This window comes from Schistocerca piceifrons, chromosome 11, assembly GCF_021461385.2.
Source record: "Schistocerca piceifrons isolate TAMUIC-IGC-003096 chromosome 11, iqSchPice1.1, whole genome shotgun sequence".
Taxonomy (NCBI): domain Eukaryota; kingdom Metazoa; phylum Arthropoda; class Insecta; order Orthoptera; family Acrididae; genus Schistocerca; species Schistocerca piceifrons.
Window position 1 is genome coordinate 4,485,104 of NC_060148.1, and position 23,842 is coordinate 4,508,945.

Here is a 23,842-nt window from a genome sequence, read left to right on the forward strand (position 1 = left end):
CGAACGCTGGTCCAACTGAGGCGCCAGGTGGAAATGGCATGGCAAGCCGTTCCACAGGACTACATCCAGCATCTCTACGATCGTCTCCATGGGAGAATAGCAGCCTGCATTGCTGCGAAAGGTGGATATACACTGTACTAGTGCCGACATTGTGCATGCTCTGTTGCCTGTGTCTATGTGCCTGTGGTTCTGTCAGTGTGATCATGTGATGTATCTGACCCCAGGAATGTGTCAATAAAGTTTCCCCTTCCTGGGACAATGAATTCACGGTGTTCTTATTTCAATTTCCAGGAGTGTAGTTGCATTTACATATGTCTGCCTGTGTCTGTATATATATATATATATATATATATATATATATATAAAAAAAAACAAAGATGATGTGACTTACCAAATGAAAGTGCTGGCAGGTCAACACACACACAAACAAACATACACACAAAATTCAAGCTTTTGCAACAAACTGTTGCCTCATCAGGAAAGAGGGAAGGAGAGGGAAAGACGAAAGGATGTGGCTTTTAAGGGAGAGGGTAAGGAGTCATTCCAATCCCGGGAGCGGAAAGACTTACCTTAGGGGGAAAAAAGGGACGGGTATACACTTGCACACACACACATATCCATCCACACATATACAGACACAAGCAGACATATTTAAAGACAAAGAGTTTCGGCAGAGATGTCGGTCGAGGCAGAAGTGCAGAGGCAAAGATGTTGCTGAATGACAGGTGAGGTATGAGTGGCGGCAACTTGAAATTAGCGGAGATTGAGGCCTGGTGGATAACGGGAAGAGAGGATATATTGAAGAGCAGGTTCCCATCTCCCGTTATCGAACTTGCTCTTCAATATATCCTCTCTTCCCGTTATCCACCAGGCCTCAATCTCCGCTAATTTCAAGTTGCCGCCACTCATACCTCACCTGTCATTCAGCAACATCTTTGCCTCTGCACTTCTGCCTCGACCGACATCTCTGCCGAAACTCTTTGTCTTTAAATATGTCTGCTTGTGTCTGTATATGTGTGGATGGATATGTGTGTGTGTGCAAGTGTATACCCGTCCCTTTTTTCCCCCTAAGGTAAGTCTTTCCGCTCCCGGGATTGGAATGACTCCTTACCCTCTCCCTTAAAACCCACATCCTTTCGTCTTTCCCTCTCCTTCCCTTTTCCCTCATGAAGCAATGTTGGGTTGAGAAAGCTTGAAATTTGTGTGTGTGTGTGTGTGTTTGTGTGTTTTGTATTGTCTCTATCAACAAACCAACGCTTTCGTTTCGTAAGTTACATCATCTTTGTTTTTAGATATATTTTTCCCACGTGGAAGGTTTCCCTCTACTTACACAGAATTTAAGAAATGTCTGTCTTATAAACATTGTGTTACAAAATTTCCACATCATATTCCTGTCCAACATGCGTCGTCAGCACAGAATGAACAGTGACATGAAAAAGTTGACTTGTCGGAGATATGATGATATAGGAAGAGGAAAACAAAAACAGCACGGTATATGAAAAGTACAGATAGTTTACAGTATGCCAGGAATGCAAGTTTCTTGTCACACAGAAGGAAGGCAGCTCCAAAACCTCGAGAAGCGAGCTACATCACTGATACGCAATAAAGCTTTTTGAGGAGGATTCTGCCTCGAACAAATAAGACTGTTTCTTTTTTCAGCCATTCATATTTTGTTGGAAATTCACCACCATCAATGGGTTAATTTTATTTTGTGTAGAGCAAAAGCTAAATACATGCATAACAAGACACATTGCTGCGACTGTAGTCATTATATTTAGAACATTTTAATGAAATATCTACCAAAAAACACACACTCCAACTGTCTGTCTGCAGTGCAGCTCCTATTCGTGGTACAGTTTGACATCTGATTCGTGAAACACATTTGTTACTGTTCTATTATCTTACTGCAATTATTCGTATAATTATTTGTATATTATTTTCTGCTGTCAATACTACTCTCATAATTATCTTTTAATATTTGTATAACAGGTTATTGTAGTTGTGTTCGAAAATATTTCTTCTCAATGGTTGTGAGGATACATTACTTGTGATTGTCTTGGTAAATTGACGCGCGCGTGTGTGTGTGTGTGTGTGTGTGTGTGTGTGAGAGAGAGAGAGAGAGAGAGGGAGAGAGAGAGAGAGAGAGAGAGAGAAGAGGGGGGGGGGTTATGTAATTTCTTTGTACTTAATTTTTGCAATTTCCACATCTTCATTACTCTATACAACCTCACATATTCCTAGTCATGCACTACTGGACTGTTTAAATTTTGAACCCATTTGTCCTATCAGAATTGTGAGAAATACATTAGTCTGACACGAGTGAATGATTGTTAATTACTGTAACTTACTGTTTTATGTTTAAAACTCTGAGCAATAAATAGGAATATATCAAAATTAATTTCCTTCTGTGTTGTGTATTTTCTTTAACATATGTTCATTGGCTCCATTAACAACACCGTAAGGAGATGACTGAACAAAACAAGTTATAAGAGTTTTTGCCTTCTCTCTCTCTCTGTGCCAGGAAGCAGTAACAGGAATTTGGTGCATACCTTAATTTTTGTCGCTTCTGGGACCGGAAGTGTAGCTGCACATTGATTGTGTTCCGGTTCAATTTTGATACATACAGGATCCTGCAAAAGATATTACTTTGCTGTAAAGAACCACACAATACAAAAAAATCACACTCTGAAAACTGCAATGCAAAAATTAATGTCTTCTCCAAACAGAGTCGAGCAGTGGAAACACATAGCAATGCTACTAACAAACAAACTGCAGCCTGAACTGTCTTTACCCTTCTTTCATGTAGACAAGTATATAATTCTAATTTTGTGACTAGATTGACGATTTCTCGGCAGGAAGAATGCAGCATGTTATCTTACACGGGGGGTCATTGACGGGTGAAGTAACTTCTGTCGTGCAGCGGGAAGTGTGTTCAGACATTTGCACTGTTCCTACTCTATACTAATGAGCTGGCAGATCGTGTCAATAGCAGCCTCAGACTCATTAGAAATGATGTGGTTAGCTGCAACAAAGTACAGTACAAAATGGCTGCACAAATGTTCAATCTGATCTTGTTAAAATTTAAAAGTGGTGTAAAGACTGTCAATTTCCTTTAATGTTTAGAAATATGAAACTCTGCACTTCACAAAAGGACGAGAGAAAAAAAAGAAGAAAAGAAATCCATAGCATCCTATGACAAAAACATCAATGAGTGACAAATGGAATTGGGCAACTCGTGCAAATACTGAGACGTAACAGTTTGTGGGGATGTGAAGTAAAACCGTCACACACGGATCAGTCATAGGACAACAGGTGGCAGACTTTGGCTCATCGGTAGAAAACTAAGACGATGCCATCAGTCTGTGAAGGAGTCTGTTTACACGACACTTGTGCTGTGGATGAATTCCGACTGTGTGTCTTTGATATTGTAGTCACAGAATACCAGGTTTTTACGTTTTGTGAAGTGTGCAATTTCGTATTTCTGAACACTCGAAGCTAGTCGTCAGTCTTTGCTTCAATTTGAAATCCTACCAATACTGAACAGGATTTTTCCATTTGCTTACAGTCACCACTAGCAAGCTGACGAGTTATGCTACCGGGATAGTGCAATCAGAGAAGAGTCTACATCTACATCTACGTCCATACTCCGCAAGCCACCTGACGGTGTGTGGCGGAGGGTACCTCGAGTACCTCTATCGGTTCTCCTTTCTATTCCAGTCTAGTATCGTTCGTTGAAAGAGAGATTGTCGGTATGCCTCTGTGTGGGCTATAATCTCTCTGATTTTATCCTCACGGTCTCTTCGCAAGATATATGTAGGAGGGAGCAATATACTGCTCGACTCCTCGGTGAAGGTATGTTCTCGAAACTTCAACAAAAGCCCGTACCGAGCTACTGAGCGCCTCTCCTGCAGAGTCTTCCACTGGAGTTTATCCATCATCTCCGTAACGCTTTCGCGATTACTAAATGATCCTGTAACGAAGCGCGCTGCTCTCCGTTGGATTATCTCTTCTATCGACTCTATCTGGTACGGATCCCACACTGCTGAGCAGTATTTGAGCATTGGGCGAACAAGCGTACTGTAACCTACTTCCTTTGTTTTCGGACTGCATTTCCTTAGCATTCTTCCAGTGAATCTCAGTCTGGCATCTGCTTTACCGACGATCAACTTTATATGGTCAATCCATTTTAAATCACTTCTAATGCCTACTCCCAGATAATTTATGGAATTAACTGCTTCCAGTTGCTGACATGCTATATCGTAGCTAAATGATAAAGGATCTTTCTTTCTATGTATTCGCAGCACATTACACTTGTCTACATTGAGATTCAATTGCCATTCCCTGCACCACGCGTCAATTCGCAGCAGATCCTCCTGCATTTCAGTACAATTTTCCATTGTTACAACCTCTCGATATAGCACAGCATCTTCCGCAAAAAGCCTCAGTGAACTTCCGATGTTATCCACAAGGTCATTTATGTATATTGTGAATATACAACGGTCCTTCTACACTCCCCTGCGGCACACCTGAAATCACTCTTACTTCGGAAGACTTCTCTCCATTGAGAATGACATGTTGCGTTCTGTTATCTAGGAACTCTTCAATCCAATCACACAATTGGTCTGATAGTCCATATGTTCTTACTTTGTTCACTAAACGACTGTGGGGAACTGTATCGAACGCGTTGCAGAAGTCGAGAAACACGGCATCTACCTGGGAACCCGTGTCTATGGCCCTCTGAGTGTCGTGGACGAATAGCACAAGCTGGGTTTCTCACGAAACCCATGCTGATTCCTACAGAGTAGATTTCTAGTCTCCATAAAAGTCATTATACTCGAACATAATAAGTGTTCCAAAATTCTACAACTGATCGACATTAGACATATAGGTCTATAGTTCTGCACATCTGTTCGACGTCCCTTCTTGAAAACGGGGATGACCTGTGCCCTTTTCCAATCCTTCGGAACGCTACGATCTTCTAGAGTCCTACGGTACACCGCTGCGAGAAGGGGGGGAAGTTCCTTCGCGTACTCTGTGTAAAATTGAACTGGTATCGCATCAGCTCCAGCAGCCTTTCCTCTTTTGAGCGATTTTAATTGTTTCTCTATCCATCTGTCGTCTGTTTCGATATCTACCATTGTGTCATCTGTGCGACAATCTAGAGAAAGAACTACAGTGCAGTCTTCCTCTGTGAAACAGCTTTGGAAAAAGACATTTAGTATTTCAGCCTTTAGTCTGTCATCCTCTGTTTCAGTACCATTTTTTAGTAATGTCACTTTTATACAAAAGGTACATGTCTTTAGGAGAGGAAGCAGATTACCAAATAATAACATTTAAAAAAGACGTATTGCTGTTCACATATTTGTAGCAAAGAACAATACAAGAAAGGCAATCGTGACGGTCAGTACCTACTGGCAGCTAAGTGGTATTCGCTCCACGCATTTTTTTTTAATTTCGTTTCTGGACATAAAGTTATTTGTGGTGATGAAGATAGACGAGACAGTATTTATAACAGCACTTACACTCTCGTCACAGAACGAGATGACCAAAGGCGTGGGACAGCACACACACAGACGGCGGTAGTTCGGCATACAACAGGGCACGGCTGTCCTCTCTACTCGGGTGATTCCTGTGAGAAGGCTTCCAGTGTGATTACGGCTGCACTACGGGAACTAACAGCGTCTCACACAGTTTGGGTAGCCAGACCCACACGCACGGGACATTCCTCTTCGCAAATCAATATTCCGAGATCCACGGTGTCCAGACTGCGCCGAGAATATGAAATTCCGGGCATTACCTCTCACAGTGTAGTGTGAAATAACTGCAGAAATCAATCTGGGAGACACGGGAACCGTACCCGACAGGACGGTGCGATGAAATTTGGCGTCAACACGACACGGCAGCAGGCGACCGACACAAGTGTCTCTGCTAACGGCACGACGTCGCCGGCAGCGACTCTCCCGGGCTCCAGGCCGTGTTGTTGTTGTTATTGTTGTTGTGGTCTTCAGTCCTCAGACTGGTTTGATGCAGCTCTCCATGCTACTCTATCCTGTGCAAGCTTTTTCATCTCCCAGTACCTATTGCAACCTCCATCCTTCTGAATCTGCTTAGTGTATTCATCTCTTGGACTCCCTCTACGATTTTTACCCTCCACGCTGCCCTCTGACCCCTTGATGCCTCAGAACATGTCCTACCTACCGATTCCTTCTTCTTGTCAAGTCGTGCCACAAACTCCTCTTCTCCCCAATTCTATTCAATACCTCCTCATTAGTTATATGATCTACCCATCTAATCTTCAGCATTCTTCTGTAGCACCACACTTCAAAAGCTTCTATTCTCTTCTTGTCCAAAGTATTTTCGTCCACGTTTCACTTCCATACATGGCAACGCTCCATACAAATACTTTCAGAAACGACTTCCTGACACACAAATACATACTCGATGTTAACAAATTTCTCTTCTTCAGAAACGCTTTCCTTGCGGTTGCCAGTTTACATTTTATATCCCCTCTACTCCAACCATCATCAGTTACTTTGCTCCCCAAATAGCAAAACTCCTCTACTACTTTAAGTGCCTCATTTACTAATCTAATTCCCTCAGCATCACCCCACTTAATTCGACTATATTCCATTATGCTCGTTTTGCTTTTGTTGATGTTCATCTTATATCCTCCTTTCAACACACTGTCCATTCCATTCAACTGCTCTTCCAAGTCTTTTGCTGTCTCTGACAGAATTACAATGTCATCGGCAAACCTCAAAGTTTTTACTTCTTCTCCATGGATTATAATTCCAACTCCGAATTTTTCTTTTGTTTCCTTCACTGCTTGCTCAATATACAGATTGTATAACATCGGGGAGAGGCTACAACCCTGTCTCACTCCCTTCCCAACCACTGCTCCTGACCGTATCGGTTTGAGACGGCAGGGTTCGAGTGTGGCACAGATCCGAGTTGTCAGGCGAGCACTCTGCAAGTGGGTGTTGGCTCGATATAGGTGTGCGCTGAGCTAAATGAAATGGGCTCTGGTCCAACTGAACCAATCAGTGGCCGACTTCGTCACGTTCGGCTACTTGGGGACTAGTTGCAGGCATTTGTGGACTTCGCATTTCCAGTCGATGATCGAATTTTTGCGGATGACAGTGCATCGTGTTACTGGGCCACAGTTGTTTGCAGTCAGTAGGAAGAACTATCTGGACAGTTCGAGCAAACGATACGGCCACCATCCGACACCTGAGGGGCATAATCGACAGGTCAGTTTGTGAACAAAGTACAGCACAGCCAAAACTTTCGCAATTGCAGACAGCTTTAGATGCAGCACGCCTCAATATTTCTGCACGTAGAGTCGGTGCACTATGCAACGCGAAAGGATGTTAGACATGATATTAGAATGTATCCCATTACCTTTGGAACAAAGTGTATGATCTTATGAATGCCAATTTTCACTTTTTAACAGCAGGTAATTATTCTTTGAATTGTAGAAATATCTACAAAATGTTTGTTGGACATAGGAAAAGCACAAGTAAATAATAGTAATAGCAATGATATATCACATAAAACTTTTGAATTTTTATTTTTTTATTATTTTTTTTTTTCCATCTTTCTGCAGAATCTTCCTTCCACAGCTCTGAAATGTACAACACTAACAAGGGGAGCCCACAACGTTTGGAACGTGGATTTACTTCAAACTTTGTACACTCGTAGTACTCCATTAGCACAACAAAATGTGTAAGCAGTAGCGTGTACTTCTCAAGCGTTATTGAGAAAATCGCAAGATAATTTCGGTCGTCCAATATATGCCTATGCGTGGCCATTTTTAACATGAAGCGGCGGAAGCGAAGGGGAGCCAGCACAGTAACTCAGCGTGCTCGGTCAGAGGGTTAGCCGCCCTCTGTAATAAAAAAACTGAGTTAATACATCAACAACGAACTGAAATGGATGTCTTTCCACGTCCGCCCCGAGCAGATACAATGAACAAAATTAGATTAAAAATAAAAAAAATATGTGCTCGAGCCCCATTATCGTGGGATTGCTGGATCAAGTCCCGTTAGTCAGTTTTTTTGCAATTGATATAATGGGAAAAATACGTGTAATTCGATGAACTTTTATTAATTTTACAATGTTATTTGGCAGTCTACAAATTTATATTATCACAAATAATATAATATTCATAACTACCGACTAGTATACGACGAAACGCATATAGTGATACTGAAAATGTATGCCTGTCCGTGATTTGAGAAATCCCTCATACCTGGAAGGAGCCCGTAGCGACTTGTTACCTCCAAGTTTCGACCGGCACAGACGGCTTTCGAAAGATGTACAGTTAATCGTCGCTTTCGACATTACGAGTGCAAGTTGCACAAGGTTATTTTTCGTAAAAACATGGAAAACAAAGTTAAACGGCACCAGCTGCACTGAATAAATGCTATGTTTCCGGGTACGCAAGGTCTTTTGAGGTTTTCCATGGAAAAACAAACCTCGTTAACATTTTCAAAAACGTCTCTTTCAGCTGATAATTTGGAAGCAAACCATGCATAACGCAGTATTTCCTTAAATATAGGTGCTGATAATTGGTCGTTCAGGGTCGAGTGTATTTTAATAGCGTCTTCACGAGAAGCAATTTCTCATTCTCTTTCGATTAAATATGAACGATTTTGAAGACACGGGCAAGCATACATTTTCAGTATCACTTTATGTGTTTGGTCGTTTACTAGTCGATAGTTATGAATATTATATTATTTGTGATAGCAAAAAATTTGTAGACTGCCAAATAACATTGTAAAATTAATACAAGTTCATCCCATTATATCAATTGCAATATAAATAGTAAAGAAAATTACCGTGTCGAAAATCAAAAATAAACTGATGAACGGGACTCGATCCAGCGATCCCACTATTACGGGGCTCGAACGCTAACCACTCGGCTTCCGCCGCTTTACGTTAAAAATGGCCACGCATAGGCATATATTGGACGACCGAAATTATACTGCGATTTTCTCAATAACGCTTGAGAAGTACGCGCTACTGTTTACACATTTTGTTGTCCTCATGGAGTACTACAAGTGTACAAAGTTTGAAGTAAGTCTGCATTCCAAACATTGTGGCCTTCCTTTGTAAGGAAGATGCACTAACTTTCACAATGCACTGAGAACAACAATGAATGTCCTATAAGGTTAGGCCAAATTGTAGTGGTTCAAGAATTTCAGAGTAAATTCTAGAATGACTCTTGTCTTCCAGCATTTTCACCACCCGATATGTTAGAAGTGAGTGGGAGAAACGAATACGCCCTACTGCACATCGTCTATTTGTATGTGCAGGTAGAAAAAAACTGTTACGAGGAAAAGACGGACCCGGCGGCCGGACGGTGGAAGCCGAGTACCTGCTGTACTGTCCACAGAGTCCCCGTGTATGGGTCGAGAAGAACGAGGAAACTTTATGTAGTATTCTGTGCTCTTTAGTGTCTCCGTTGATTGTAAAAAGACTAATGAACAACTGAATATAGATTTCTATGTTCGTTCATGTATTGGACTCTTTTTTTTAGACTAGAGACTTTCAACTAACTTCACGTTCATATTTTCATACAGTTTTTAAACCAACTCTTGTGTCTCAATGTACTTAATTATTTCTAGAGCTCGAGACACGAGTGAGATGATGAAGATATTTATACGTCTAAGAAGAGAATTTTGTTCAGCACAGCAGTTCTAGTACATCGTTAATCGACGAGTACGTTGACACTACAGTTCATATACATGATCAATAGATTACAGAAATAAGCAGATACTATTTTCAGTCACGGAAAAATGTTAGAATGTGGCGACCCGAGTGATAGGACCCGAAGAAAACGGGAATTTTAAGACAGAAACGAGAAAAAGATATTACGAGTTGCCATAGCAACCGGGCCTAACAAGATACGAGAACTGTTTCCAGTAATTGTATCGAGTCCAATAAACCAATAGAAAAAGTCGCGAGTGCACCACAGTAAAAGACGAGAGAAGGTGACAGTGGCAAAAGACCGGGGAGAAGACGTCGACCTTTCGAGTGAGTGTGGATAGTACGCAGTCTTCACACACGTACATCGTGCCGACACCGACACAGTAACCAGCCACCGACACCGAAAAACAATAATTATTTGGGAAAGTTGAGGGAACTGTTGAATGATAAACTGTTAGTACAGTTATTATACATAGAGGTGAATTTTTTTTTAATGATCACCAGAGCTAATAGTAAAACAAATACGGATTAAGAACAGCAACTAGCAGAACGAGTCACAGCTATTAAAGTGACTAGGGAAATGCGAGACCTGTCTGAATTAGTGAATTTAATTAAAGCCCAGCGAGCAGATTCCAAAGGAGATAGGCTCAGTACATTCTAGATTAGATGCTAAGTTAGATGGCCAGAGAACAGAGTCAAATGCTGAAAATGCTTCTTTAAGAAAGGAACCAGATGCCAAATTCAAAGCCCATAATGAGTTTTTTAATGCTTTTAGGAAAGATTTAGACGATCGCTTCGTGGCCTCGAATAAAACATTAGACGATAAATTCGAGAAAAACCTAGACTTGATGAATTCGATAAATTCTAAATTGAATGCTCAAGGTGAGATGTTAAAAAAAACCTACACTTAATAAACACAATGAATTCTAAATTAAAGGCTCAGAATGAAACCTCAGTTATCCATAAGACAAGTAAAGGTTTACGGACCGTCAAAATACACGCTGAAAACAAAGAATCTAGTAATCGATGCGAAAGCATAGTTACTTTGGAGGTTGAATGCGACGTCAAATATAATAATAAAGAACCCGATCTTAATGAAAAGTTAGAATCTTGTGAAAATGTGTGTAACGTTAAATAAAATAATGTAAGACAGGAAGTGAATGCTTTGAAAGAGAGTGTACATCAGCCTGTGCAATTAATGTCAATTGTTCAATTGCAAATTACAGGTGTCAGTACCGACTTGTCAGTCCACGAGTAGATAATGTAGGACACAATTTCAAAGAGAATATATCCAGCTCTGATATTATAAATGTATGTAGTTTGGCAGAACCATTTGAACTAATTAAGATTGGGAAGTTACCGAGAGTATAATCTCTGGAAACATTTCGTCAATTGCTTTTTCTGAACTTAGTGACGACTTGTGCGAAGAACTCAAACTTGTCTGTGACAGGGTAGAAAATAGAATAACTTTACTTAATGTTGTGTTTCCTAATAAAGTGGTAATTGTTTTGTTGCAGGGGGACTTTCACACCGAATTTAACGAGAAGTATTGGTGTGTAAGTAATCGAGTGAGGTTAAGGTTAGATCCGTGGATCCGGGCGGAGTCACATCTGTCTCCCAGGGACGTTAATGTTCTGTCTTAACAGGTGGAGCGACGACCGTCAGATCCGTAGTTGTTTTCGGTGTTTCTTCTGTACTATTTTTCCTGCTCCGAATTCCCTTCAAATCTTAAACTATTCTGTAATCTATTCTTGAATTCTTATACTATCCTATTATCCACCTTTAGAGAGACATATAAGTTGATCAGTTTTCTCTTGCTTCTGCATCCTTGTCTTTACTTGGCCGACAAGCAAAGGCTACTGCAAGTGATTGATATCAAGGCCATACTGCACATAGAGAAATATGCAGTTATTGTTGTTCATTGTGACGGTTCTACATCGTCTAGGTACTCGGAAAAAGAAAAAAAAACTATCATGTTGATAAGGAGCATAACTAATGAGCATAAGTCAGGGAGGAACTAATTGTGATAATTATTAAGCAATGTCTGTCTAACAAATATTCTGATGATTTGTAGGATAGTGGGACTCTAATAACCTAAGTAAACATACTATATATTGAATGGTGTATAGAGACATAGAATATATCAAGTATGTATAAGTCAAAAAGTAGGGGAGGACTGCAGGGACTAAATGAAGTATCGAGAAGTGGAGTTGATGTGTAAAATAGATTTGTAACTTTTACCAGAAAACATTTAATTATAGTGTTCATAAAGACGTATACTAGGGAAATGAACCATGAGGCCTACTCATAAAGGTTAAGAGGCGGGGGAGGGGGGGGGGGGGGGGGCGGGGGGGGGGGGGGGGGGGGGGGGGGCACCCAGCATGTATTGGATGAAAAGGGCAGATAGGCAGACCTAAGAAAGGCTGACCTATACTGTGCAGACAGGGGCACCAAGAGACCTGTACCATAGGAAAACAGGAATTAAAAATGGGGCGTACCTACCAAAATGGAAGGAGAAAGGGTAATCATAGGATAAACCCGTATGGGAGGTATAGGTACTGTTTCTACAGGGGAAATGGCAGTATCGTGACAAAAGCCACAAAATTTCGTAGAAATTATTCTGGTAAGTTTGAATTCTATACTTCATTAGCATTAATATGTTTTATGAGTGTCAGTAGGAATACTTTTATTTTGCCCAGAGTTCCTCCATACTACAAAAAGATTATAAATAATCAGATCATTGCGTACTAAAAAAGCAGTGCAAAGAATTAGAATAAAGTGTCCGGAAAACTTGTAGTTTGCAATTAAAAATTGAGACAGAGTCCTAATGAATCCTAAATATTAGAAAAACTTACCAGATCAAATAGGAATATTTGGGGTTGATGTCAAAATAGAGCGAGAGTAGAATATATGAAAGATTAGCCAGAGTTTATTCTAAATGAGTACACATATCTTTGTTGGAGTGTATACTGCTAGAATTGTATGCGATATCAATTTACATAATGATTGTATAAAATATCGTGTTCAATTTACGGGGCAGGGGGGGGGGGGATATGTAGTGGTTCGATGCAGGTGTTACGTCATGTGATTTACATGACCATTAATGAAAAAAATGATAGGGCACTGGATTTCTTATTCTATTATACAATGCAGACAAGTGTTTGACATGTATTTAGAGTGTGTGGGACCAGATGTCCGACCACATTCAGATTGTCCAACCTCCCACGTTCCCGCCCAGTAAATTAATGACGAAGGGTCAGTGTGCGAGCCAGCCTGGATGCGGTTTTTAGGTGGGTTTTGGTGAGTACTAGGCCGGTTCCCATGTTCCACTGGAAACATGTACTACACAAACATTTAGAACACTTCCTCACTCTTTTCTATACACAGGCAGACTGGGGGGAGAGGTGGACAGGTGTGGCGAGGGGCAGGTTGACCGATGACTTTCTCTGTTTGGTCTCCTTAAGCACTTACTCAGCATCTGCCTCCATACTGTCAGTACTCTGTCAACTTTGACAGCAAGACTTAAAAAAAAAAAAAAAAAAAAAAACAAAAACATCACAGGAGGAGCAAGGTTTACCAGCAGCATTTTCTGTAGCAAGTACAATCAGATTTTCTTTCTTACCACAACATAAGACTAATGACAACGGCTGTACTACCCTACACGACAGCTGTGTATAGCAAGTGGGCGCCCTCTTCACCTGCTCACTGCAAGGACTTTTAACGAGCACTGGAAAACGTGTAGCGAAGCAGGTTGCCCACTGCTATCCTGTTTTGGTTTTACACTCCTTCAGTAACTTAGTTAAGCAAGGAACTTTTTTTTTTTTTCATTTTCACCACTCAGATTCCGACTACAGATTCTGTGGCCTTCAGCCTCATAGTACAGAATTCAGAAATAGTTTAAATAAAACTCCCCTAGTAAAATCTATTATTTCAGTACATTCTAATTCTGAAAGTAATGAGCTAATTAGTTTTATTGGAAATGCATCCTATTAAAAGTTATGAACAATGACGTATATTGTGCAATACATATTAAGTAAATTCGAGTGAGCTAATAGATCAAATTCAGCTTTAAGACTGCATCCCAAAGAAAGCCTAAATTTTACTGATTCCAGCAAAGTGTTTAAATTAACCTAAAGTCTATTAGTTAAATAGATATTAAGACTCGATAAACCTGTAGCCTGTATGACTTTCAGTGCCAATTGTGACCGAACTACTGTATAATTCCGAGATGTGTTTTGATACTTTTGCTGCATATATTTTTCTATGTAAAAATGACTCCAGTCTCAACTTTGTAAGTGCATTAATCAAGAATTAAGTAAATTTGAATATGTAAAAATTATTGTTCAAGAGGGCTGCCACGGTTATAAGTCGGGAATTCCCACGGCGGATGCATAAGTAGTTCCGCATATTTAAATTGATACAGCTCACTCGTGTTATTTAAACAATAAAACCCAATAGTTAACTTCAAAACCAGTTAGAAAGGATCATTTTAACCCTGGGAAATTATAACTACAATAAATTAACAGAAATAGTCAAATATTTAAGCGCTCGTCTATATAAGATCTGCGCTGGTGCAGTTCTAAGTTAGTTCTCGGTCAGATTCTCACGGAGCAAAAGTGCGAGCAAGTTGGTTAATTTTTCGGTAATTGTAATTGTGAACATTGTTAAAGACTGGAAGTTTCTGACCTACCTAATGTGACAATTATTAAGTGTGTGAGAGTGATAACAAATAAATCGGACAGTGGTTGACATAAATGTTCAACAATGAATACGGTCTTGACTTTTGATTTTGGAAAACTTAATCTAGGATCCTGGCTTCTTAATTTCAGTGTGTTTAGGCGAGACGGACGCAGCTACCGGGAAGACAATATTGAATAAGCAAAGCAAGGTAGGTCGAGAACACTGCGCACTATCTACTGGTGAGGAAATGTTTCAAGACCGGTACATCTGGTTGTGACGTGAACTTAAAGAAGTATCATAAACAAGGACATGTCCCCGGCACGTTACAAACAGTCCGACGTATACACAAAGAGAGAGGATTGTTTGGCTCCAGGTCTCCAGCCTTCAGCCCCTGGTTCGGTTTCGATACATTGACGAAGTCTCTGATATATGGACTCGTGGTGAGCATGACCCGTAAAAATTTTTGGAATCTACAAGCACATTCTCGCACTTAAATTTCACATCGCCCTATTCTGAATCCCGTGCCAGCCATCTGTCTACACCACAGCTCCTACCCCTGTGACCACCCCCACTGCAAGACTTGCACTACCACCGTCCTACCACCACCTATACCAGCCCCGTAAGTGGCAAAACGTATACTATAAAAGGGAGAGTCAAATGTGAAACAACACGTCATATACCAATTGTTATGTAAATGCAGTTCCACCTTTAACCTTCATCATGACCATCACCAAGCTATCAAAACTACAACAAATGGGCAGGGCATAGGCAGAGGGTGTATATTGGCAACACACAATATCCTGTTGCACAACATGCTCTGTCTATTCCCCCCCCCCCCCCCCCCCCCCCCCCCCCCCCCACATACAATGTACTTTGATTTCTGCTCTTATTAACTCATGCATGAAGTTTTGGCAGTAATGTCTGGTTTGCATATATCCTATCTACCACCTTTAAGCCCTCAGGTTTTCAAATCTCATCCAGTGCTGTTTCCTACAATCAGTCTTTCCTTCTCATCCCATCCAGTAAGTATTCCCTGACCTGGGGTTCTGGACGGCCTTTCTGAACTCTAAAAATTCCCTAAACTCTACCACTCCTTTTCATTTACTCTTCTTCCTTCCTCTTCAACCCATCTGCCAGAAGGAGCCACTGGATACAAGAGCTTGCAAATTTAAGTACCTTAGCACATGTGTTCTACTGCCGCTGCTTGGAGAGCAGATTTTTTATTTCTCCAATTACACTATATTTTCAAAATTTGATTATTTTCAATGATATACATATTTTTATGTATCATATCTACTTACGTGTTATGGAGAGTCCAGGATGGAATAACAATACAGGGTGTTCCTCTCAAATTCCCCTGATTTCAAGGACCCAGGAGAGAAAAGCCACAGTAGATGCGAGAATGAAAATGGCACCACATTGTAGAGCATCTCAAAGAATTTATACTCCCACGTCAGAAGTGCCAAGTATTGTCACCAGAGTGCAGCACAGTCGCACGAAGTGAAAATGGCAACTCCACAGCAGCGCATGCAAGCAGTAGTGTGGTTTGAAGAAACAAAATTGCTGATTACTGTGCAAAGAAATTATAGTCCTGTGTATGAATGTGATCCACCTGACATGAAAACAGTTAAGGAGTGGTATAGGGAATTTCTGGCAACGGGAAGTGTTCTGAAACATTCTGGCGGGGCACATTATGGAGTTTCAGAAGAGACAGTGGACGACATCATACAAACATTTCTCAGAAGCCAAAAAAAGTCAATTCGTCAAGTATCTAAGCAATTTGATGTACCTCCATCAACATTGCATCGCGCAGTTCACCAGCATCTTCGTGTGTGTGCTTACGAAGTGCACATTCTGCAACATCTGATGCTGAACGACAAACCACGCCGACAACAATTTGCTGCGGATATGCTGCAGTGTATCGATATGGATGCCAGCTTCCTGGAAAGATGTTTATTCTCAGATGAGGCAACCTTTCATCTGTCAGGAAGGGTTAATAGGCATAATGTTTGGATTTGTGGTTTGCAAAATCTGCACGTTGTCATTGAACATGTTTGTGATAGCCCTAAGTTTAATGTACGGTGCGGGCTAATGCACGACGGGACTATAGGGCAGTTCTTTGCGCAACAAACAGTAAATGGGTCAGTGTATCTGGAAATGTTGGAGGAGTTTGCGTACCCTCAGATACAAGACTTGCAACCCAACATCATTTTTCAACAACATGGAGCTCCACCGTGTTAGTCAACGGCTGTTTGCAAGTTCCCGGATAGGAAATTTTGTAATCGTCGAATCGGACGTGGAGGACCCGTTGCCTGGCCACCACGTTCAGCCGACATTGCGCCGCTCGATTTCTTCATGTGGAGAGTCGTGAAGGATCGCATGTTTGCAACCAAAGTGGGCGATATTCCTACGTTGCGACATATTATCACTAATGCGATTGCAACAATAACAGACGAAATGTTACAAAGAACTTGGCAACAAATTGAATATACCAATATTCTTCGTGCTACAAATGATTCACATGCAGAGGTGTATTGATGATAAATGAATAAATCCTATGAGATGCTCTACAATGTGGTGCATTTTTCACTGTCATATCTACTGTGGTTTTTCTCTCCACGGTCTTTGAAATCAGGGAGGTTTGAGTGGGACACCGTATAATATGGAAACGGCAGATTGCTACATACTACGTACGAGAAGGGGTGGCCTTAGTGCTCAGAGACAGTGCCTGTGTGTGTGTGTGTGTGTGTGTGTGTGTGTGTGTGTGTGTAATGTTCTTGGGTGTATGTGGTCGATTTTCTACTTCTAGAAGAGGACACTGTCCAAAAGCTGACGTATTTCTAGCATTATTTCTCACTGTGCCTGCCTGCAACTCAGTGCACCTTTATGTGGCGAGTAGGAATCTACCCTTTCTATATGACTGTTGTGTGTTATTTACATTTTTGTACACAAACAGAGTGAATTTCGTAATGGAGGGAAGTGGCAGGTTGCAGTAGTTACGCAGAGGCGAACTGGAGATCACAAAAACAACAAGATAGCTCCTCGGTATTTTAGAAGTTTTAATATTTCACGGCCACTGTCATTTTAAGCACAGAATTCGTGCACAATGTTGATGTCAATTTTCATTTACTGTGATCCAATATGGCTTCAATTGCACATAGTAATAATAATAATAATAACAATAATAAGAATAGGCCTCCGGTATGTTCTGCCAGTCGTAAAAGGCGACGAAAAGAACAAACCACTAATAGGGCTAACCCCCCTTTTAGTGTGATTAGTTGGTTCAGGACAGAACTGGACAAGCGCCGTCATGGTCGGGGACGACGCTTGAACCCTATGCCCGCCCACAATGGTAACGACACTGCTAGCCAACTGGAAAATGATTTAAATCCAAATAGAGGTGTTTTGCAGGATATGCTTCCTGCAACCACCCTAGAAGGAAAACAAAGACAGAGGATGAGATGGTCAGATGAAGTTAATCGACACCTCATGTTCTGTTATTACCAAGCAACAAACCTAGGAACCAACACAACTGGACACAGATCACAAGTATACACAACATTTATTACCAGATACCCAGAATTAAAATTTTTAACAGAACAGCGACTAGCTGATCAGATCCGTGTAATAATAAAAAATAACAGGATACCCCAGTCAGAATTAGAAAACATCAAACAACAAGTACAACAAATACTGGAACAAAATAATGTGCAATCAGAAGAAGAAGAAAATACAGTAATGGACATCCCAGAGCAAACAAACAAAGAACAACACGCATCAATTAAACAATCAGAGCAAAACGAAATCTTAAGGCAGCCACCAGAACAAGCACAAATAGAACACGAAGTGACACACATGTTAGATATAGAAGAAAAATTTCAGCTGACATATATAGAATACAAAGACACAAATACAGACATTAGACCATTCTTGCATAGACCACCAAATAACCCACAAGTCGAAACAACAATAAAAACTATCAACACAATCATACACAACAAAATAAATGAAAACACAACTATGGAAGAGTTACAACTACTGGTTTATATAGGAGCACTCACTACACTAAATATACACACCAGGCAGAGATCAGAACCAACCAACACACAGAAGAAACCCACAAAACCAGCATGGCAACACAGGCTACAGATCAAAATAGAAAAACTGAGAAAAGACATCGGACAGCTAACACAATTTATAAGAAATGAAATCTCGGAAAAAAAACGAAAAAGGTTAGGTAAAATCTCACAACAAGAAGCGACAGAGCAATTAGACGAAAAGAAGCAGAAATTACAAGCATTAGCCAAACGACTCAGAAGATACAAAAAAAGTGAAAATAGAAGGAAACAAAACCAAACATTCAACACAAACCAAAAGAAATTTTACCAGACAATAGATAACACACACATTAAAATAAACAATCCACCAAACATAACAGACATGGAACACTTCTGGAGCAACATATGGTCAAACCCGGTACAACATAACAGGCATGCACGATGGATACAAGCAGAAACAGACACATACAAGATGATACCACAAATGCCTGAAGTGATAATTTTGCAACATGAAGTCACCCAAGCAATTAATTCTACTCACAATTGGAAAGCCCCTGGAAATGATAAAATAGCAAATTTCTGGTTAAAGAAGTTCACCTCAACACATTCACATCTAACAAAATTATTTAACAGTTACATTGCAGACCCATACACATTCCCTGATACACTTACACATGGAATAACATATCTGAAACCTAAAGATCAAGCAGACACAGCGAACCCAGCTAAATATCGCCCCATAACATGCCTACCAACAATATACAAAATATTAACTTCAGTCATTAAACAGAAATTAATGACACATACAACACAGAACAAAATTATAAATGAAGAACAAAAAGGCTGTTGCAAAGGAGCACGAGGATGTAAAGAGCAACTGATAATACACTCCTGGAAATTGAAATAAGAACACCGTGAATTCATTGTCCCAGGAAGGGGAAACTTTATTGACACATTCCTGGGGTCAGATACATCACATGATCACACTGACAGAACCACAGGCACATAGACACAGGCAACAGAGCATGCACAATGTCGGCACTAGTACAGTGTATATCCACATTTCGCAGCAATGCAGGCTGCTATTCTCCCATGGAGACGATCGTAGAGATGCTGGATGTAGTCCTGTGGAACGGCTTGCCATGCCATTTCCACCTGGCGCCTCAGATGGACCAGCGTTCGTGCTGGACGTGCAGACCGCGTGAGACGACGCTTCATCCAGTCCCAAACATGCTCAATGGGGGACAGATCCGGAGATCTTGCTGGCCAGGGTAGTTGACTTACACCTTCTAGAGCACGTTGGGTGGCACGGGATACATGCGGACGTGCATTGTCCTGTTGGAACAGCAAGTTCCCTTGCCGGTCTAGGAATGGTAGAACGATGGGTTCGATGACGGTTTGGATGTACCGTGCACTATTCAGTGTCCCCTCGACGATCACCAGTGGTGTACGGCCAGTGTAGGAGATCGCTCCTCACACCATGATGCCGGGTGTTGGCCCTGTGTGCCTCGGTCGTATGCAGTCCTGATTGTGGCGCTCACCTGCACGGCGCCAAACACGCATAGACCATCATTGGCACCAAGGCAGAAGCGACTCTCATCGCTGAAGACGACACGTCTCCATTCGCCCCTCCATTCACGCCTGTCGCGACACCACTGGAGGCGGGCTGCACGATGTTGGGGCGTGAGCGGAAGACGGCCTAACAGTGTGCGGGACCGTAGCCCAGCTTCATGGAGACGGTTGCGAATGGTCCTCGCCGATACCCCAGGAGCAACAGTGTCCCTAATTTGCTGGGAAGTGGCGGTGCGGTCCCCTACGGCACTGCGTAGGATCCTACGGTCTTGGCGTGCATCCGTGCGTCGCTGCGGTCCGGTCCCAGGTCGACAGGCACGTGCACCTTCCGCCGACCACTGGCGACAACATCGATGTACTGTGGAGACCTCACGCCCCACGTGTTGAGCAATTCGGCGGTACGTCCACCCGGCCTCCCGCATGCCCACTATACGCCCTCGCTCAAAGTCCGTCAACTGCACATACGGTTCACGTCCACGCTGTCGCGGCATGCTACCAGTGTTAAAGACTGCGATGGAGCTCCGTATGCCACGGCAAACTGGTTGACACTGACGGCGGTGGTGCACAAATGCTGAGCAGCTAGCGCCATTCGACGGCCAACACCGCGGTTCCTGGTGTGTCCGCTGTGCCGTGCGTGTGATCATTGCTTGTACAGCCCTCTCGCAGTGTCCGGAGCAAGTATGGTAGGTCTGACACACCGGTGTCAATGTGTTCTTTTTTCCATTTCCAGGAGTGTAGATGCAGAGGTGACATATCAAGCTAAAACTAAACAAAGGTCGCTACACTACGCATACATTGATTACCAAAAAGCTTTTGATAGTGTACCCCACTCATGGTTACTACATATATTGGAAATACACAAAGTAGATCCTAAATTGATACAGTTCCTAAACATAGTAATGAAAAATTGGAAAACCACACTTAATATCCAAACAAATTCAAATAATATCACATCACAGCCAATACAGATTAAGCGTGGAATATACCAAGGAGACTCATTAAGTCCTTTCTGGTTCTGCCTTGCTCTGAACCCACTATCCAACATGCTAAATAATACAAATTATGGATACAATATTACTGGAACATACCCACACAAAATCACACATTTGCTATACATGGATGATCTAAAACTACTGGCAGCAACAAATCAACAACTCAACCAATTACTAAAGATAACAGAAGGATTCAGCAATGATATAAGTATGGCTTTTGGAACAGACAAATGTAAGAAAAATAGCATAGTCAAGGGAAAACACACTAAACAAGAAGATTACATATTGGATAACCACAGCGACTGCATAGAAGCGATGGAAAAAACGGATGCCTATAAATATCTAGGATACAGACAAAAAATAGGAATAGATAATACAAATATTAAAGAAGAACTAAAAGAAAAATATAGACAAAGACTAACAAAAATACTGAAAACAGAATTGACAGCAAGAAACAAGACAAAAGCTATAAATACTTATGCCATACCAATATTGACCTACTCATTTGGAGTAGTGAAATGGAGTAACACAGACCTAGAAGCACTCAATACACTTACACGATCACAATGCCACAAATATACAATACATCACATACATTGAGCAACAGAAAGATTCACATTAAGCAGAAAGGAAGGAGGAAGGGGATTTATCGTCATAAAAAACCAACATTATGGACAGGTAGACAATTTAAGAAAATTCTTTCTAGAACGAGCAGAAACTAGCAAAATACACAAGGCAATCACTCATATAAATACATCGGCTACACCACTGCAATTTCATAACCACTTCTACAACCCTTTAGATCACGTAACATCAACAGATACGAAGAAAGTAAATTGGAAAAAGAAAACACTTCATGGCAAGCACCCGTATCATCTAACACAGCCACACATCGATCAAGACGCATCCAACACATGGCTAAGAAAAGGCAATATATACAGTGAGACAGAAGGATTCATGATTGCAATACAGGATCAAACAATAAACACCAGGTATTACAGCAAGCATATTATTAAAGATCCCAATACCACAACGGATAAATGCAGACTTTGTAAACAAGAAATAGAAACAGTAGATCACATCACAAGCGGATGTACAATACTAGCAAATACAGAATACCCCAGAAGACATGACAATGTCGCAAAAATAATACATCAACAGCTTGCCTTACAACATAAGTATACACCACAAAATGTACTGGAGAATGATGAATGCAAATTATACTGGAACAGAACCATTATAACAGATAAAACAACACCACATAACAAACCTGACATCATACTCACCAATAAAAAGAAGAAATTAACACAACTAATCGAAATATCCATACCCAATACAACAAATGTACAAAAGAAAACGGGAGAAAAAATTGAAAAATACATCCAACTGGCTGAGGAAGTCAAAGACATGTGGCATCAGGATAAAGTTGACATCATACCAATTATACTATCAACTACAGGAGTCATACCACACAATATCCACCAGTACATCAATGCAATACAGCTACATCCAAACATATACATACAACTACAGAAATCCGTAATTATTGATACATGTTCAATTACCCGAAAGTTCCTAAATGCAATATAACACATGCCATACAGTTAAAAGGAAGTGACGCTTGATCAAGGTCCGCGTCACTCCATTTTTAACCGGACTTAAGGTCTGAGAAAGTGAAGGAAATAATAATAGCAATAATAGCAGCAAGAAAATACTTGGAAACACAAGGTTCCCCACTAGCCTACCTCTGATATGCACAGCTTACATGGCCCTCTTTTGACGTGAACCACATCTTTCTCTGCAGCTGCTTTCTCAAACACGTGTAACTTAACCCCATCTGTCTCTGGAGCTGTTTTTTCACACACCTGTAACAGAATCCGTGAAATTCTGTATTAAAGTGAGGGGAGACTAAACACCCAGGTAACTCTCGACAGCGCGAAGACTGACCTGAGCTTCATCCCAGCCACATTTCTTCACATTGTCTTCAATCCATTCCCTCTTCAAACCTTCCAAATGAAATACCTGCAACACAAGCCATTTATTATTTAGGTATTTATGCATTTACAAGGGTTGTTTTTTAAGTAAGGGCCGTTTTTTTTTTTTTTAAAAAAGATACAAATACTTTTGTAAAAAAACTTTTATTTTCTGATTCTACACACTTTTACCTATTTTTCTACATAGTTGCCTTGTTTATTTAAGCACTTGTCATACCGTACAACAAAGTTTTTAATTCCTTCTTCAAAGAATTGGGCCGCCTGCTCCGACAGCCAAGAGTTCACGGCCGCTTTCACTTCATCGCCGTCATTGAAGCGCTGGCCGCCAAGATGGTGTTTCAGGTACCGGAAAAGGTGAAAATCGCAAGGAGCAAGGTCGGGGCTGTATGGTGCACGGGCCAAAACTTCCCAGCCAAAAGAATCGATCAAATCCCGAGTCTTTTGAGAGGTGCGAGGCCTAGCGTTATCGTGCAGGAGCAAAACTCCTTTAGTCAGCGTGCCGCGCCTTTTGTTTTGAATTGCTCTGCGGAGCTTCTTTAGAGTTGCACAGTAGGCATCTGAGTTGATTGTCGTTCCTCGTGGCATAAAGTCCACTAGCAAAACACCGCGCCAGTCCCAGAACACAGTTGCCGTAATCTTGCGCTTTGACAGCGTCTGTTTGGCTTTGACCTTGACGGGTGAGGTAGTGTGTCGCCATTCCGTCGACAGTCGCTTGCTTTCGGGAGTGATATGGGATACCCGTGTTTCATCTCCAGTGACAATTTGACTCGACATGTCATCCCTTCCTTCCTCGTAACGAATCAAAAAGTCCAATGAAGTGGCAAATCTCTTCCCT

At 41.3% G+C, this 23,842-nt stretch overlaps 1 protein-coding gene across 1 annotated transcript in view; it reads right to left on the reverse strand.

Moving 5' to 3' along the window:
* The window catches only part of LOC124719933 (myoneurin-like), a 119,564-nt gene that overhangs the window by 26,738 nt on the left and 68,984 nt on the right, over positions 1-23,842 (reverse strand). The window contains exons 5-7 of the mRNA XM_047245128.1: positions 22,961-23,035; positions 22,759-22,878; positions 2,550-2,630 (exon numbers count right to left, since the gene is read on the reverse strand). Of these exons, the coding sequence (XP_047101084.1) occupies positions 2,550-2,630; positions 22,759-22,878; positions 22,961-23,035 (276 nt within the window). The remainder of the gene's footprint in view (positions 1-2,549; positions 2,631-22,758; positions 22,879-22,960; positions 23,036-23,842) is intronic.